This window comes from Sinocyclocheilus rhinocerous, unplaced genomic scaffold (genome assembly GCF_001515625.1).
Source record: "Sinocyclocheilus rhinocerous isolate Xijiao unplaced genomic scaffold, SAMN03320098_v1.1 scaffold4723, whole genome shotgun sequence".
Taxonomy (NCBI): Eukaryota; Metazoa; Chordata; class Actinopteri; order Cypriniformes; family Cyprinidae; genus Sinocyclocheilus; species Sinocyclocheilus rhinocerous.
The window spans coordinates 41,733-58,634 of NW_015629076.1; the positions used below are offsets into that span (position 1 = coordinate 41,733).

At 38.4% G+C, this 16,902-nt stretch overlaps 1 protein-coding gene across 2 annotated transcripts in view; it reads right to left on the minus strand.

Moving 5' to 3' along the window:
* Positions 1-400: 400 nt before the first annotated feature.
* Positions 401-16,902, minus strand: part of LOC107738788 (protein kinase C and casein kinase substrate in neurons protein 1-like) — a 41,026-nt gene continuing 24,524 nt past the window's right edge. For both annotated transcript variants that reach the window (XM_016550632.1, XM_016550631.1), the window contains exons 2-10: positions 12,302-12,422; positions 8,102-8,258; positions 7,688-7,923; positions 7,037-7,180; positions 6,648-6,823; positions 6,021-6,141; positions 5,466-5,581; positions 3,365-3,561; positions 401-2,349 (exon numbers count right to left, since the gene is read on the minus strand). In XM_016550632.1, coding sequence (XP_016406118.1) covers positions 2,240-2,349; positions 3,365-3,561; positions 5,466-5,581; positions 6,021-6,141; positions 6,648-6,823; positions 7,037-7,180; positions 7,688-7,923; positions 8,102-8,258; positions 12,302-12,361 — 1,317 coding nt within the window. In that variant the 5' untranslated portion in view covers positions 12,362-12,422 and the 3' untranslated portion in view covers positions 401-2,239. The remainder of the gene's footprint in view (positions 2,350-3,364; positions 3,562-5,465; positions 5,582-6,020; positions 6,142-6,647; positions 6,824-7,036; positions 7,181-7,687; positions 7,924-8,101; positions 8,259-12,301; positions 12,423-16,902) is intronic.

Genomic DNA, 16,902 nt, shown 5'->3' on the forward strand with positions numbered 1-16,902 from the left:
GGTGATGCGGAGAGACACAGAGGAGACAAATTGTTAAATAAAGTCATTATTTTTGTTTTCTTCGTGTACAAAAAGTATTCTCGTCGCTTTATACCGCTTTGAACCACTGATGGCAGATGGACTATTCTGACGATGTCTTTCATACTTTTCTGGACCTTGACAGTGTTATTTACTTGGCAGTCTATGAGACAGTCACAAGCCTCCCGGTTTTCATCCAAAAAATCTTAAATTGTGTTCCGAAGACGAACTAAGCTTTTACGGGTTTTGAACGACATGATGGTAAGTGATTAATGACAACATTTTCATTTTGGGGTGGAGTATCCCTTTAAGTGTCCAAATACTTTTTGGCCCACTGTACAGTATATTGCCTGCAAATCATAGTTTGGCACCATGTTTCAACTTTTATTTTACTTAGTATTTCAGAAAGATTTTTTTTACGCGCTTTAAACACTAGCCTTGATGCAAAACCAGAGAGTGTTAGTTAACAGGCCATGAAACTACATAGAATCAATTTATCAGTTGTGAATATAGATAACAGTAGCTTTTGAACTTAATGCATGTGGATGTACAGGTGTGAAATTCACTCATGGATTTTGTCTGTTCAATGTGCTGTGCATAAGTAGCCCAAATAATGCACAGGAAACATTCATGTCCATCTGAAGAACCTTGATTTGGTATCAAGAGGTGACCATGAACAGATCCCAAATAGAGATAATGCTTGTACAAAACCTTCTTTAACTAAGAGCAACACATGATTTTGAGAACGAGAGATGACACTGTGCAACGATCAACCAGTTGGACAATTTTGGCTATGTTCAGAACACCATGCTTGCATACCATGCAGTATATAATATGCATAGTAGGTACAGTATGCAAATTTTATATATGCATGGAATACCTGGAGGATTTTGTTTATTTACAACATAGCATGGACCAGATAATGCAATGTGCAGCTTGATGAATAAAAATCACGGCTTTAAATAATTCTGGTTTAACATTTCTATTTCGGCATTATCATCCAATTGAAATTCAAGACTGATTGTATTATGTCATGATACCTGGATGCCACTTGCATACAATAATGGATCTTAGCCAAGTTAGACGCCATGTTGAATTTAACACGGATGAAAACGAAGCTGCGAGGGATAGATTTACAGTCTTTACAATGGCACGCACTGTATAAAGGTCCTAGATCACGTCATTTTTGCCGAATCACAACTTCCAAAACAGTTTTATGGAGTTTTTGTCTACTGAATGTTTTTCCGTAAAGATGTTTCCTCAGTTGAAGAATCGATATGTTGTTAAACAGCAGCACAATCCATCGAACACACTGTACTTCAAGTCCCTCACAGCCTCGGTTTCATTCCTGCCAAAAATTAAATACGGCACTACCCTGACTAAGGTCTATTGCATGCTGCTGTTTGAAACGTTTCTTGTTGCATAATGCACACTGTTTCACATACTATCTTTAATAATAGTATGCAGTATCCATACTACTGCTTAGGTAGTATTCTGTTCTGAACATAGCCTGAGATTTGCCACCACTTCCATGTGTGAGGTTGACATGAGTCTGCTGCCCTCTGTGGTCACTGTGGGAACTGCATACAGTACAGATGGCCTGAGGAATCAACGGCTACATGCTCCATAGCGCATGCTGCTATGCATAAAGACACAGACATCAAGAGAACGATACCTAATATAATAATCAGCGCAACGAGGCATGGACCGGTGGTGAGAGCAAGAGAAAAAACAAATAGCCCGTTGTGAGTCATTTTCTGTTTAACACGTGACACTGGACGAGTATCTGTAATTGCACACTGACTCCGTTTGATGAACTTTGTCCTAAAATACAGCAGAGTGGCCACGTGAATATCTTGTTCAGTTGGATATTATGCTAATGTCAGTAATAGAATTTCAAATAACATGTAATCTGCACAAATAATGTGTGTAGCCTGTACTTGCATAACTGATGGGTCATTTATTTGTATGTGTATGTATGTATATACTCTTTAAATATTTGCAAATAGATATTAGTGGTGAGCAAGCTCTTCCTCTCCTCCCAGATAAGATCAATATATACAGTGTGGTTTTCTTTACTAAGATTTTTTGATTTTAAACAAGACTGCATTGCACATCTTCAGGGAAAGTCGTTCATATTAAGTCTCTGGCGTTTTTGCCATGTCGTTCGATCGGACAATCAGAGCTGCCTCCAAAGGTGTGTTGTCCTCCAGTCAGGTGATCAGATTTCCTCAACGTAATTGGCCGGGTATAAGCCTGTCTGGCCATTGTCCAGACGACCTCTGCACCAGCCCTGGTCATCTTCCTCTTCGATCTTAGTTAACTCATCACCTGTGGGTGATACAGAGCGTAACTGACATATCCGCCATATGTGTAGTCAAAAAAAACTCATGAAACGGATGAAATTCAATATAAAGACTTTAGATAAAGATTTACATCATAGTTACAGTTTAAAGGAGTAGTTCACTTCCAGAATGAAAATTCTGTCATCGTTTTCATCATTTACATTAACCCTCCACTTGTTGCAAACCTGTATGAGTTTATTTCCTCTGTTGAACACAAAAGAAGATATTTTGAAAAATGTTAGTTGATGATGGGCACCACTGAATTCCACACTATTTTGTTTTCCTACTATGAAAGTCAATGGTGCCCATCAAACCTGTATGAGTTTCTTTCTTCTGTTGAACACAAAAGAAGAAAGAAACTCATACAGGTCTGGAACAAGTGGAGAGTGAGTAAATAATGACAGAATTTTCACTCCTTTAAGTATTGTGTAACAAACAATTCAGCAAAAACTAAAATATTTTTTGCTCCAGTCTGCCTTAAAGGGATAGTTCACCCAAAAAAGAAAATTCTGTCATTAATTACTCACCCTCCTGTTGTTTCAAACCCGTAAGACCTTCGTTCATCTTCGGAACACAATTTAATATATTTTTGATGGAATATGAGGGCTCTCTGACCCTCCCATAGACAGCAAGGTAACTACCACGTTCAAGGTCCAGAAAAGTACCAAGATGATCGACAAAGTAGTCCGTGTGACATCAGTGGTTCAACTGTAAAGTTACGAAGCTACGAGAATACTTTTTTGCGCAAAGAAAACAAAAATAACGACTTTATTCCACATTTTCGTCTCTACTGCGTCACTTGTGGACACGTGTTCACGACAGTATCATGACACGATGACGATCGTAACTGAATCGTAATGGCAATTTTAACGATAACGCCGAGCGTGTGGCGGCGGTGACCACACGCTCGCGTCATGGTACAGAATTTTCATTTTTGGGTGAACTAACCCTTTAATAATATTGTGATGATCTAACATCATTTATTTTGCTTTGCACTTCACCTGCTTTGAAGCTTAGCTCATCCTGCTCTTGCCCTTCATAGTCGTAGAGCGCTCGCACCCGCACTCCTCCTCTGCTGCTCGAGTCTTCCTCGAAAGAGTTCGCACCGCCATTCGTCTCGCTGCCCGAGTATCCGGTGGGCTGCTCGTCATCTGACCATTCTGTGGAGTACGCCTGGTTCTTATCATAGCTGCTCACACTAGTCAAAGACAGGGGACACGTGCTGTTAGCATGAAGCAGGAAATACAGCAACCGATTCCACCTTAGTTTGCGCACTTGTAAAGCTATAAATTAGAACCACAAAGTTTTACAGCCAGATGCCAACAGAACTTTTTGAAGTTTGGTTATTTGGAAAACCATCTATGTGCATCATGTTTCAATCAATCAATACTCTGGGGCTGAATAATAATGAATATTAAAAATATACTTTCATGATGCTTTTACTTGAGATTTAAAATTGAGCAATACTGTGAACACTACAAACATTTTTAAGTGCTTTTTAGTTTGTCCATTAAGACCTAGATTCAGAGACCAGTGTAACCCCTGCCAATGTAAATAAATAAATAAATAGCTATTTAATTACCACAGGGTATGCATAAAATATGTGGCAAAATTACAAATAAAATGAAGTGTTTTAAATGTCATGATTTATAATGCATCCACTAAGTCAAATTAAAAGTCCTGAAAATCCTGTTGATAATTTGCTATTATGCTTTCCGTTTTAAGACAGGGCTGCCATTACTGAAATAACATATTTCATTTAAAAATCCTTTTAAAAGAGACATCGGATGAAATTGTCACTTTTTTTAGCATTTAGCTGGATTTCTGGCGTATCTGCCAGTAGGGGTGGGCGATATAGCCTCAAAATTACATCACGATATTTCAAGAATATTTGCGATAATGATATTTATGACGATATAGAAAAAAATATGGAACGTTTTATTGGTGATTGCAGCTGGCAGGCAGCAGCATGTATTAGTGCAAACAAAATGAAAGGCATTTTCCATCCATCCTTTTCCAATGAGCTACTGTCATCGATGACAGACTACCTAATTCGAAGTGTAAATCTATTGTCATAAGGTGGCAGCAGCAGCATTATATTGCAGACTTGAAGCAGACCGATCGGTTTATGATGTAAAAATACCGCGAGAGTGACTTAAGAGTGTGCGCTCGAATATGTCCTGGAACCGCTCTCGCGATACTTTGATGTCATACACCGATCAGTCTGCGCAGCGCTGCTTCAAGTCGAACACACCTATTGGGTTTGTGGTGTTGTTGTTGTGCGCGCTAGGGAATGTAAATGCGCCATACGTCATCGCGTCGCTATATAATTGATATGACACTTTTTTATCATGTAAAAATGTATACCTGTGTTATCGTGGATGGTATGATATGGCACAACCCTATCTGCCAGCTCAGAAAAGCTAAAAAGAAAACACGCAGCCAGTTTGTTATGGGCTGTCTGATTCTGAAACAGTTTCAATCTGCAGCAGGTTTCTACGTAGATAGCTAGCTAGCTATTTGAATAAGACCACCTCCGAGCCATATATGGAGTCCAAGGCAGCAATTGACGCGTCTTGTGTCAATCCCTTGCATCTTCCCACACAAGAGAGGGGCGGGGTGAGCAGAGCTCATTAGCATTTAAAGAGACATGCACCAAAATGGCTCGCTGTGAACAGAGCTGTTTTTGACAAGGTAAAAAGGGTGTTGTTTTACATGACCATTGAGGAATTTTAACTAAAGCGTGTTACATATATTTCATGAAGACCCTAAAGAATTACACCAACTTGTGTAGAATGGGCATCCGATGTCCCCTTTAAGCCATTTCAGAACCATAATATAAATATTTTTTTTTATATAACTCAGCACAATGATACCTACAACTTTTTATTCTCTAAAAAAACCATTTAGTCAACTCAACTCGAGAACCCTGTACAGGCAGAAATAATTCTTGATCAGAAGAGAGTTCTCTGTTGAACTTTAAAGAATCCTTTTTTTAAAGAGTGAAGATGACAGCAATCAACCTCTAAAAAGAGAAAAGGGTATTGTAGATAAAAGAAAGGACACTGGAAAGGAATGGGGAAAGCAGGGATGATGACTGACCTGCCGCGGTCTCCTGGTTGACCTGCATGCTCTGTGTTCGGAGTAGCAGGAGCGACTCCGTCTGGCTTTTTCTTTTCTCTCTTGGCAACAGCATTGGTGGCTTCTGGGTTATATTCCTGAGAGGAACAGATTCAGAACAGATAATCAGTGTTTCACTATAAACAGCAACTGAACATTCGCATTTTTCAGGAAAAAAAACAAAGTTTATTTAACATGCCAGTGTACACACTAAAAAAGAGAATATTATAGTTGTCCCTGAATTTGTGTTGCTAACCCAAAAACTACTATATAAATATGATCAAACATCTAGCTTGGAAAAAAATCTAATTTAACACCGTTTTAAACATGGTTTAAGAAAATCAACTTCTAGAGGGCAGAATTTATGCAATTAACCCTTTGACTTAAAGCCTTACTGGGATTTTAAATTTTGTGACCACTTTGACATGTGACAACTAGCCCCGGGTTCCTGTATCTTTTAAATAAACCCAGAAACCTGAAAAGGGCACATGACTGATTAAGCCTCTAATGTTTTTTTGTTCATTAAAATTTGTGTACCTCAAACTGGGGCCAGTTCATATGCATGCCAGGACCGTGATTATTACTGAACCACTTGAGATCCTCTTGTGTGTTGGCAGCCAGAATGGTGCGTTCAAACTCACGGTACACTGACGCATAGCTATAACATGAAAAAAAAAACACAAACTCATGAGTAGGCTCTGACAAGTACACCTAAACTAGACTAAAAGTAATCTAGACAACTGCATTGCTTTCACTCCAGTGAGTTGTTAATCACTGCGGATGAAACATGTTCAACAAATTCATCAATTAACTGAAGACTCAATGCAAATGATAGGTTCATGAATTAGACATAGCTACTACATTCATGAACACACCATGTCAGTGTGTAATGACTTGTATTCCAGTCTGTACATCACAAAATCACTATTGTGTGCTTCAAGAGACTATATTATTACCTTAAAAAAAAATAGACACAAATGAGTCAACTATTGACAGACTGTAAAAGTACAGCGCTCTAAATTGAATGTGAGCAGCTCAGATCATTTGTTCTTGAAACAATTTGATCACAAATGAGATCTGGATTTCGTTTTGGTGTCAGCAAAAGCACAAACTATTATCTTTGTGATTCGGTACAGACACACTGGTCCTGGAGCTTTCACTGACTTTTGGTTCTCGGTGAGGTTTAGGTGTCGTTTGATGTCCAGAAGAACCTCTTTGAGGAAGGTCAGTCGTTTGACCTCGTGCTGCTGGCATTGGTCAAACACCTGCTCCATGCACTCCATGTACTGCGGTGTGCACTTCGACAACTCATCCAGAGACTTCTCGTACTTCTCCTTCGCCTGCAGCACACATACAAACACACAGCATGAGACACAGCCTCCATTAAAAAAGAATGCTAAGCTAAATTGCACAAAAGTACCTCGGAACATGCTATTTTTGTGCTTAAAACACGGAAATAGATGAAAATCACATCACTGATGTGGAACACGGACAAGACAAGTGCACTCTGAGCGAATAGTAATTGAATTTGTTTCATCATTCGTTTTCCGCACCTTCTGCACGTCCTGTTTGCATTTCTCTGTCTTCTCGTGGAGTTTCTTCTGCTGGTCAGGAGTCACGGACGCATCTGCCTCACGGGCTGCAGCCAGTTTCTCCTCTTTACATGCCATGTGATAGTTCTTCTTTGCCGTCTCCATCTGCAGCCAGACATGCAACACTTTAACTAAGCACAATGCTGCAAATGAATGGATGAAGCTTAGAGAATGCTTAGTTAAACTGACTGAAATTGTGAAACGAGTTGTTATAATAGAGTCAGGGTCAGTTCTGAGGACACTACAATGCTTTCAAGAATTGTTCCAAACCAGTTTGCTTTCTTCCAGGCTTTAAATGCAAAAATTATGTATAAACGTATCATGAAAGTAGAACATCTGAATCTATGTGCTATATGCCAAGTCTTCTAAAAACCACCTAATAGTATTTTCACAGAAGATGGAATGACATAAGAGTGAGTAAATAATAAAAGATCAGGTTTGAGTGAACTATTGCTTTAAACATGTAAACATAATGTAAGCATAATACATCAGCTGTATATTTAATATGCATTTAAATTACTGATATGCATAATTTACACGCATATTAATGGTATCATCCCATAAAGGTGAATTAACACAGAATTTACATCATTAAAATCGTATTATTTGTACCTCTTTGAGTTTCTTCGCCCAGGGTTTCTGGGCTTTCTTGAAGCCCTCTTCTGCCTCTTTGGTTTCCTTGAAGCCACCCATCATCTGTCTGTGGTACGAGTCTTTCTGCCAGTTCTTCACCATCTCGATGTCCTCGTTCATCAGACCGTTCTTCACCTCCTGATGAAGTTCACTCACCTTATCGGCCTCTGTCATCATGGCAATCCAGGCCCGCTCCACAGAGCCGTACTGAGGCCCTGGCCACACACACACACACACACACATACAAAATCAAAAATGCATACAATAATATACTGAGATGACTACTACATTTACATAATTTACATCAGAGTTGGCTTTTTCCAGTAACAGTTCTGAAAAATTAAAACAACTGCTTAAAATAACTTGATTAACAAAAAGCTTTAGATTTCTGACCTTTCTCGATCAGTTGCCTCCACCTTTTGGACCATTCAGTGAGCTGCTGGCTGTAGGACTTCTCGATCTTGGCACGTTCCTGAAGGCAGTTCATAAGATCATTGCAGAGTCGATGGCCGTCGTCAATTCTCTTGACAGCACGCTTATAATTTCCCACCTAAAAGAAAAAAGAAATCATATTACATATAACTTGATATACAATTCTGCTCAAAAGTTTACATAACCCATGTAGAATCTGCAAGATGATATTATGACAATTGCATTTAGAACTGCTCTGATGAAGCTGTTTGACATAACATACTGTATATGCACATATGCTTACCGTTTAAAAGTTTGGGGTCGGTAAGATGTTTTAAATGTTTTTGAAAGAAGTCTCTTCTGCTCACCAAGATTGCATTTATTTGATGAAAAATACAGTAAACAGTAATAATGTGAAAAAATATTCAAACTTAAAATAACTGTTTTTTATATTTTAAAATGTAATTTATTCCTGTGTAAGTACTATCTGTTCTATTTCTATTCTATCTACCGTATTGGCCCGAATATAAGACGACCCTGATTATAAGACGACCCCCCTTTTTCCAGATGTACCTTTTGGAAAAAGGCTTTTTAAAAACCAAATCTTGTTTTTTCTCTGTAAAACACACTTTCAGTCTATGGTCTAGACCCTGAATATAAGACGACCGCGTTTTTTCAGATGTATTTCCAAGAAAAAAACATCGTCTTATATTCGGGTCAATACGGTACTTGTTTTCTTGTCACAGCATATCACGATGTGCCTACTGTGTAGGAATGAGGAGACGAAGGAGCGCGGAGACGCAGGAGATCCAGAAGCATAATACACTTTATTTTCTTCAACACAAGGGAACACACACGTATCACATGGAGATGACATTTAAGACCCGACAGAGACAGACTGAACCGACTAGAACTTAAGTACACAGGGAAAGGAGGATAATTAACTAGACACACCTGGAACAAATTATCATAATTTAACATGAGGGAAAACTGGGTCATGGAGCACGTCAGGGGAGGAAAACACAAAACACGGAAACACACGGCTGACATTACTCCCCGCTCCCAGAAGGACGCCACGCGCCTCATAACCAACGGGGAGGGGGGTGGGCGCTCTGGAGGCCTCTCAGGACAGGCTTACAGGGACAGACGGACTCCAGGGCGGTACCTATTCCGGAACCCATGACGGAAAAGGCAGTTCAGGGCACCATGGCGGAGCAGGCAGTTCAGGAGGCCATGGCGGAACAGGGAGCTCGGGGAGCCTGGCCTTGGCACTCGGCCCGGCCTCCCCGGACGGACCCCTACTACTAATCCTTGGGGAGAATGCCGGTTTCAGAGGCCCTCCGTTGGCCTAACTCGGGAACTGTTGCCCTCCCTGGGCTTGACCTGGGGACTGGAGCCCTCCTTGGGCTGGACGTGGGGACTGGAGCCATTTTTGTGCTAGACTCGGGGACTGGAGCCCTCCTTGGGCTGGACATGGGGACTGGAGCCATTTTTGTGCTAGACTCTGGGACTGGAATCCTCTCTGGGCTAAAATCGGGGACTGGAGCCCTCTCTGGGCTAGACTCGGGGATATGAGCCCTCTCTGGGCTAAACTCGGGGACTGGAGCCCTCTCTGGGCTAAACTCGGGGACTGGGACCCTCTCTGGGCTAAACTCGGGGACTGGAGCCGACACTGGAGCCAGCTCTGGGGCTGGAGCCGACATGAGAGCGAGCTCTGGGGCTGGAGCCGACATGGGAGCGAGCTCTGGGGGGCGCTCTGGGGCGAGGATGAGGGCGGAGAGCAGTCTTTTTCGCCTCATCCTCCTCTTTTGGTTACAGGTGAACGGCGCGGCCAGTGGGCTTGACATCGGCAATATTTTTGTGGAAACCATGATACATATTTTCAGTATTCTTAGAGAGTTAATAAGAACAGCTATTGATGTCCAAAAAAAAAAAAATGGCCCCAAACATTTTAAGTAGTATATAAACATACAGTATATTTCACAAGACAAAATAATATAATATAATATAATATATAATATAATCATAGCATTTTTCTCGTATAGGAACACCATATAGTGTACCATTCTCCCTGGTGCCTGCAGGTGGCATAAGAAAGGAATGAGTGTGAGTGATAAGAGGGGGAAGGGACTCATTCTTGTGCATGTGAAGTTACGCAATGACTGCCACAGCTCTGTGTCCTAGCTCTAATCCTGCGCTTTGCTGCACTAACAATGACATCATAACCACACACACACACACACACGTCCAGGGAAGCTCTGCGAGGCTTTGAGTTTTAAAGAGATGGGTTTAAAAGGGATGAAAAACAATGTGTCCTCACTGCAGTTATGTCAACAGGAATTTATAAACAACACAGGTTATTTGAATGTCTAAAATGATTGAATATTGTCAAATGCTGAAAAATACTGACATATAGCTCTAGAGGGCAGTATATGGTACAGGGGTCTCCAACACATTGCTCGATAGCTACTCGTGGCTCGTGGCCTGATTGGAGCTCCAAGACGAACTTTTCATCTAATCAGAGTGAGCTATAGACAGGTGTCTCACACCTCCAATGCAAATTAAATATTGGTGTTGACTTATCAGCCATGAGGTTATTTTAATTATTCCATTTCGTATTTTAATTATCATTAAATCCGTATTTGATTATCGCGATTTGAAAAACTCACGGTAAATACTGTACTGCTCAGCCTTAAGCAAAGTTAGTAAGAGTCTCACGCATGCGCATCACGCAGAGTAGGTTTCGTTTTGTGTGAAAACTTGACTGAATTAAGGCAGACTGCTGAGAGAAATGTATGATTGAATGAATTGTATGAATGCATAAGGGGAAACCGACTGTCTTCAGAAAAGTTTCGATGGCATTTTCTTTTCATGTTCCCACATGTAATGCATAATAAAGCAGTATTTATAAGTGCAGCACTGGATTGTTTACAGCGGTTACCAGGAAACAGTTCTATTTCTGCCGGTCCATAAATGCCACCTGCTGTCAGACAGTGAATTTACATTTTCATTCAGCCCGTCTGTAGTTTGTGCTCAGACCAAAGCAAAATTAGGCCAAAGGTTTGTTGTAAATCTTAACCAGTCGATGGAAAATAGTCTACCTTGTTATACGAAGTGTTGAGATTTTTAGAGTGCATATTAGCTTATGTAGAACTGTTTATGGAGCAGATAAAATAGAATTTATCATTATGACACACTCTTTTCATAATAAATAAATAAACAAATAAATAAAAATAATAAAAAAATTAAAGGCTGAAATGTGAGGTTTATCATTTTATAAAACTTATTATGAATATTTTTTGTTAGTTTAAAATCCGGCCCTGGTTTTTAATGTTTTTATTTCAATGTTTATACATACAAAAAAATGCAAAGCTGCTAATTTTATTTGTTGCTTTTCGACTTAAAACTTGGTGAAATGATTTCAGTGTGTGTATCAGTACTTTTTGAACTTGTCAAACTACGTTACGAATTACTCTCATATTCTGGTTACCTATACAAAGTTGTATTAAGCTGTATCAACTCAAAAATAATGAACTACTTTACTTGAACATTTTAAGGCAATCAGTTTCTTTAGTTTTCTTAGTGAACTCAACTTATTACATTTCACAGTGTAGTATTCCATTCTGAACAACCTTTAGAGCAAAGTACTCCTTCCAGGCAGAAGGAGTCATATCAGCCTGTAAATAAAACCCATAGTAGCACAAAGCGGGGCTCTTTATTCACCGTCAATAAGTCAGACACACGGAACTGGCACTTCCAACGCTTTCAGACTGCAGTCAGGATGCAGGTGCTGCTCTGGAACTCAATAGACCTTGTGCTGGAGTATCTACTTAAAAAACTGCTCAAAAACGAACAAAAACACACAAAAAACTAGGTCTGCATCGCTATCTGAGCACTGATTGAATATGCGATCACTTTGACATAATACTGACGTGATGTTAAGACTGTATTGGCTGCCAGATCCTCACAAAGCGTTATGTGAAGGCTCTGGCAACATCACAGGGGCCGGCAGTGTCATCTAAATAGAGCTCATTGTGAGCTTTCTGGCAGATTCTGATACTGTGAACACAGCATCCTCCTGTTTTCCAACCATAGCTGGCTAAAACACAACATAACTATTGATGACCGGCTGAATAACTTAACAGTGTAACATTTAAAGGAAGGAAATGGTGGTCTTTGTACCTCCCAAAAGCTGTCCATGGCCTCATCAGCGACAGCGGATTCATCGTAAGAGCCAGACATGGTGCTGGGTGATGCGAAGCAAGACTGAACACGTCTGCAGAAAAGCGGACTTCCTCAAGCACTAAAGAGAGAGTGACAGAGACAACTTAATGTATGAATGCCATTGAATTTGAGAACAAAATATTAAAACTGGCAAATTGATTTGAAAAAAGCATAAGCACAATTTTCACAAAACGTGTCTGAAGTGATTAAACACTAGATGTCATATTCAAAACCAAGAAAAAAAACAAAAAAAAAAACATTGAAACTTTGTGATATTAGAATATGTTCATAGTTTTTGTGATTCTCGACACCCGTGTTTACTCTGCTACGACACTGGTTAAACTTGAGGAGAACTGACTTCATACATCCACTAAAATAAGCAATAGACCAGTTGGTTTAATAATCAAAAATGGTTCAGAAAAGTGAACATAATTCTGAAAGCTCCCGAAGCATTTGAGGGCAGCTGACACTGAGACATGCTGGTTTCAGAGTCCGTTCTCATTTAGGCATCCTGCTTCTGCATCAGTTTAATAGTAGGAAATGATAGGAATGCACATGTAAAGCAAAACAAAAATGCACTGTACCAAGCTCAAAGATAGTATTCAAAGAAAGGGAGATGTTGACTATAAACGTACTTCGTAATTCATTCATGGAAAATTATCAATAACAATAAAAATAGTTCAATCAAATAGAGCAAACTATTTTTGTCTGTTATTCCATTGTGTGTTAAGTATAGCGTGTTGAGCTCTATTCGTGGTTGCTGAGTTGCTACACTGCAAATCTGCCAGTTAGAAGGTTCCACCTCTGTTAGGATGTTTCCACTGGATTAAATAGCATTAAGCTATGCAAAGAATCACACTTCTATTTTGCACAATTTTTCATCGCCAACCTGATTTATTATTATTTTTTTACATTTGTATGCTAGTATGCAATATACTGGTTAGCAGCAGAATGTACAATGCAGTGCTAACAACATAATATTATGATGTGATGATGCTCAGTCATGGTTCAAGATGAAGAACACATGAGCCTCAACAGTGTTTATCAGAGTTTATCGACAAATCAGACAACAAGGACTTTTAGAAATCAGACAGTCAAGATGTATCATGAAGTAGAGACAGTTTCTTTGACATTTATGCATTTGCTTGTGAAAAGGAAGTGTGCTTAGTTATAATGAATGTGCACTTCAAATGTTAAAAGCGTTTAAAAAACGTGCATATGTAATATTAATGAAATAAAAGGCCGCTTAAGTGTATTTCAGGAGACACTTTCATGGCTGTTTCTTAAATATAAAAAGATGTTATTTTTTTTATTTAAAAGGAGCACTTTGTAATAATGCCAAATTAAACGTTTTAACTTAAAGTACATTTTAAACAATTATGCCTTTAAAATCTTTTGCCATGTTTTAAAGCAGTGCACTTATTTTGATGTGTTGACTGACATACTAAAGCACATGTAAAGTTATAATTTTAACTGTAGGGTTTTTTCCCCCCAATATTACATTTAGAGGTAATATTTCAAATGTACTAAATAGCAACATTACAAATGTGTAATTACAAATATACATAACATACAAGTTTCAGTAGAAATGACTTTAAAGTATATTTTAGTTTATCATAGATGCTTGCAAGTACATTCATCACTTTAACCTAAAAAAAGACAATAGAAGTAATTATGAAATTACATGTAAAGATGAAACAAGCACTTATAAGTTCAACTAATGGCATTAAGCATACATTTAAATGAATACATTTTCATTTTGGAAACATTTTGCAACATTCACATTGCAAATAATATGCAACTAAATGTCCAAAAACATTACATTCAGTTCACACTGAAGTATATTCTTAAATCAATATTCTACATTCAAAGTTAATTATTTCCACACTTAGTACTCTTTTTAAAAGTTTACTTCTTTTTCACAGGGGTTTGGCAGATGTGTAAATCCAAAGCAAATCTGCGGTCCAGAAAGGTATACATTTTACCAGTTAATGACTTCCCTGGAAATCAAACCCATGACCTCGTGTGCTGCTCTAGTGTTTGAGCTTCAGAAACACTCATTTGACCAAGTCTGCTGACTGTATGCAACAACGCCTAGAAATGCTGCATCCTGCCACTTTACTAATTAACACATTTACCACAAATTACTTATCAAAGGAAAACAAACTGTTGTGTATGCTGTCAAAAATAATTACAATAAACCAGAACCTGTGTGACCCACTCTACCACAATGGGCTTCACAAAGCTGAGACAAATATACATAGATTGATATCACAGTAACCTGGACCCCTGAGCAATGGGAAAGTGAAAATGGTTTAATGAGTCTTTAACCCAGTTTCTAAAACCCAAATTCCTTAAGCCCACAATGTCTGATGACACATATTGAGCACAACAGAGGACCCATAATGACACAGGCAGCCATCTGGCAAGAGTCTTCAGGTTTCTTAGTTTATTAGCTATTTGCTCCTCGTGGCTTTATAATAGCCAAGTAATATGAAGCATTTAACATTAAAAAAAAACATTATTGATGTTTGCATATTAATGATAACTGCCCTACAAACTGTACTTGAATCATTGAAGAGTGATTCATAACCAGAAGGGCTAAGACACATACATAATTGAACATAAATGGATGGTTTATTGAGAATTTCCATATTTATTTCTTAGAAAGCTCTTTTCTTCATGAACAACGGCAACTGTACACTAAACAAACTGTATTAGACTATAAAAAGTGGGTAACGCTTTAGATTACAACCCGCAATGTACTGCGTAAGTAAACAGAATTTACAGCGTAACTTTTTTGTAATTACAGTGTACCTATTCAGTACCTCCGTGTAGGTATAAGGTAACAATATGCGAAGTTTGGGGAATAAAGGAGTAATAATCTGTAAAATTACAAATTATTTTTACTGTAAGTATTTTGAAACTAAGGGGTACGTATTCTACGGGGTATGTATGACCTAACAATCTTATATTTGTAAGTGATTAAGCAAAAACATACACTGTGTACTTTTTTATAGCCTACACATATAAAACACGCTGGTAATTGTTTCAATCCAAACGCTCGGTTGAGACTGTTGGGTTAGGAAGCTGGCTTGATGTGACCCAATTTGGGTTGATATCAGTAATAAGTAACCTGACGTTGCTGGGTTATGAATGTGGAGGACGTGAATGAGAGCATGCAGCAAGTCACGTGAGTTCAAACGCGAACGGCTCTGTGTGCGACGAAATCTGTGACTGCTTTTTTTTGGTATAAAAACACCACAGTATACATCCACTGAAATGTTGTATAACAAATGTTGTATCATGTATTTTATTTTGCCTATAATAAAATACCAATATAAAATTATAAAATGTATTTATCGTCTTTATAAATCATTCCCAAACATAAGATTGTTGTTTAGGCCATACATACCACGTAATATTAGAATAAGCACCTCTTAGTTTCAAAATACTTACAGTATAAATTATTTGTAATTTTACAGGTTGTTACCCCTTTATTCTCCAAACTTCGCATATTATTCCCTACATGGAGGTACTGAATAGGTACACTATAATTACAAAAAAAGTTACACTGTAACTTCAGTTTACTTACACAGTTATTTGCAGGTTGCATATCTGGTTGTTACCCCCTTATTACCCAAACGTAACACATTGTTCCCTTATACCTACACGTATGTTCTTTATAGGTACACTATAATTACAGAAATGTACACCGTAAATTCAGTATACTTACATAGTTCTTTGCGGGTTGTAATCTAAAGCGTTACCAAAAAGTGTTTACACTGAATAAAACTTTATTTTGCTCAACCCACTGTCAAACTATTTTGCTTTTTTGCATGGTGATGCTCTTATGGCAAGCATGAAAATCAACATACAGTCGTACTGATTTGAATTAGAATTGCTCATGAATCATGTCATGAAACCATATCCATTTCACCAATATTATGTGTAATGTGTAGTATATGCTTCAGTACATTCAAAACCCCCTGCCCAGGAAATTTAGATGAACCTCCATGTTACACGGTAGACATAATGTCACCATTTAAATATTATATCATAGAAACATAGAGGCGATGATATCAACAATAGCATTGTGTTCAGTGTCAGGACAACAGCTGGGTTTCAGTACATGTAATATTAATATTTCATGATTTCAACAGTGAGACAGTCCATATTCAGCTCTCACTCATTCAGATTATGAGGACCAACGTGAAAGGACATTGTTTCTCTGCTAGCGGCGTCTTTAAGAGTAATTCGATAAGAGTAAAGAATAAGGGTCTGTTTACACCAAGGACGATAACTAACTTAACTTAACTATAACTAAAGTCTTAATAATCATTCTAATTCTTTGACAATAGTGAAGTCCACACCACAGCTATAATGTCAACAACACAGAGGAACAATATTGATGGAATTGTTTCCACAACGATCTCTTTTAGCTGATGAATAATAAAAACATTGACAGCCAATCAGAATCCACCCGACTTTAATGATCTTGAGCATTTAAAGCTGAAAATGACAAAACCGCAGCATATAATAAGCAGAACGTTATCAAC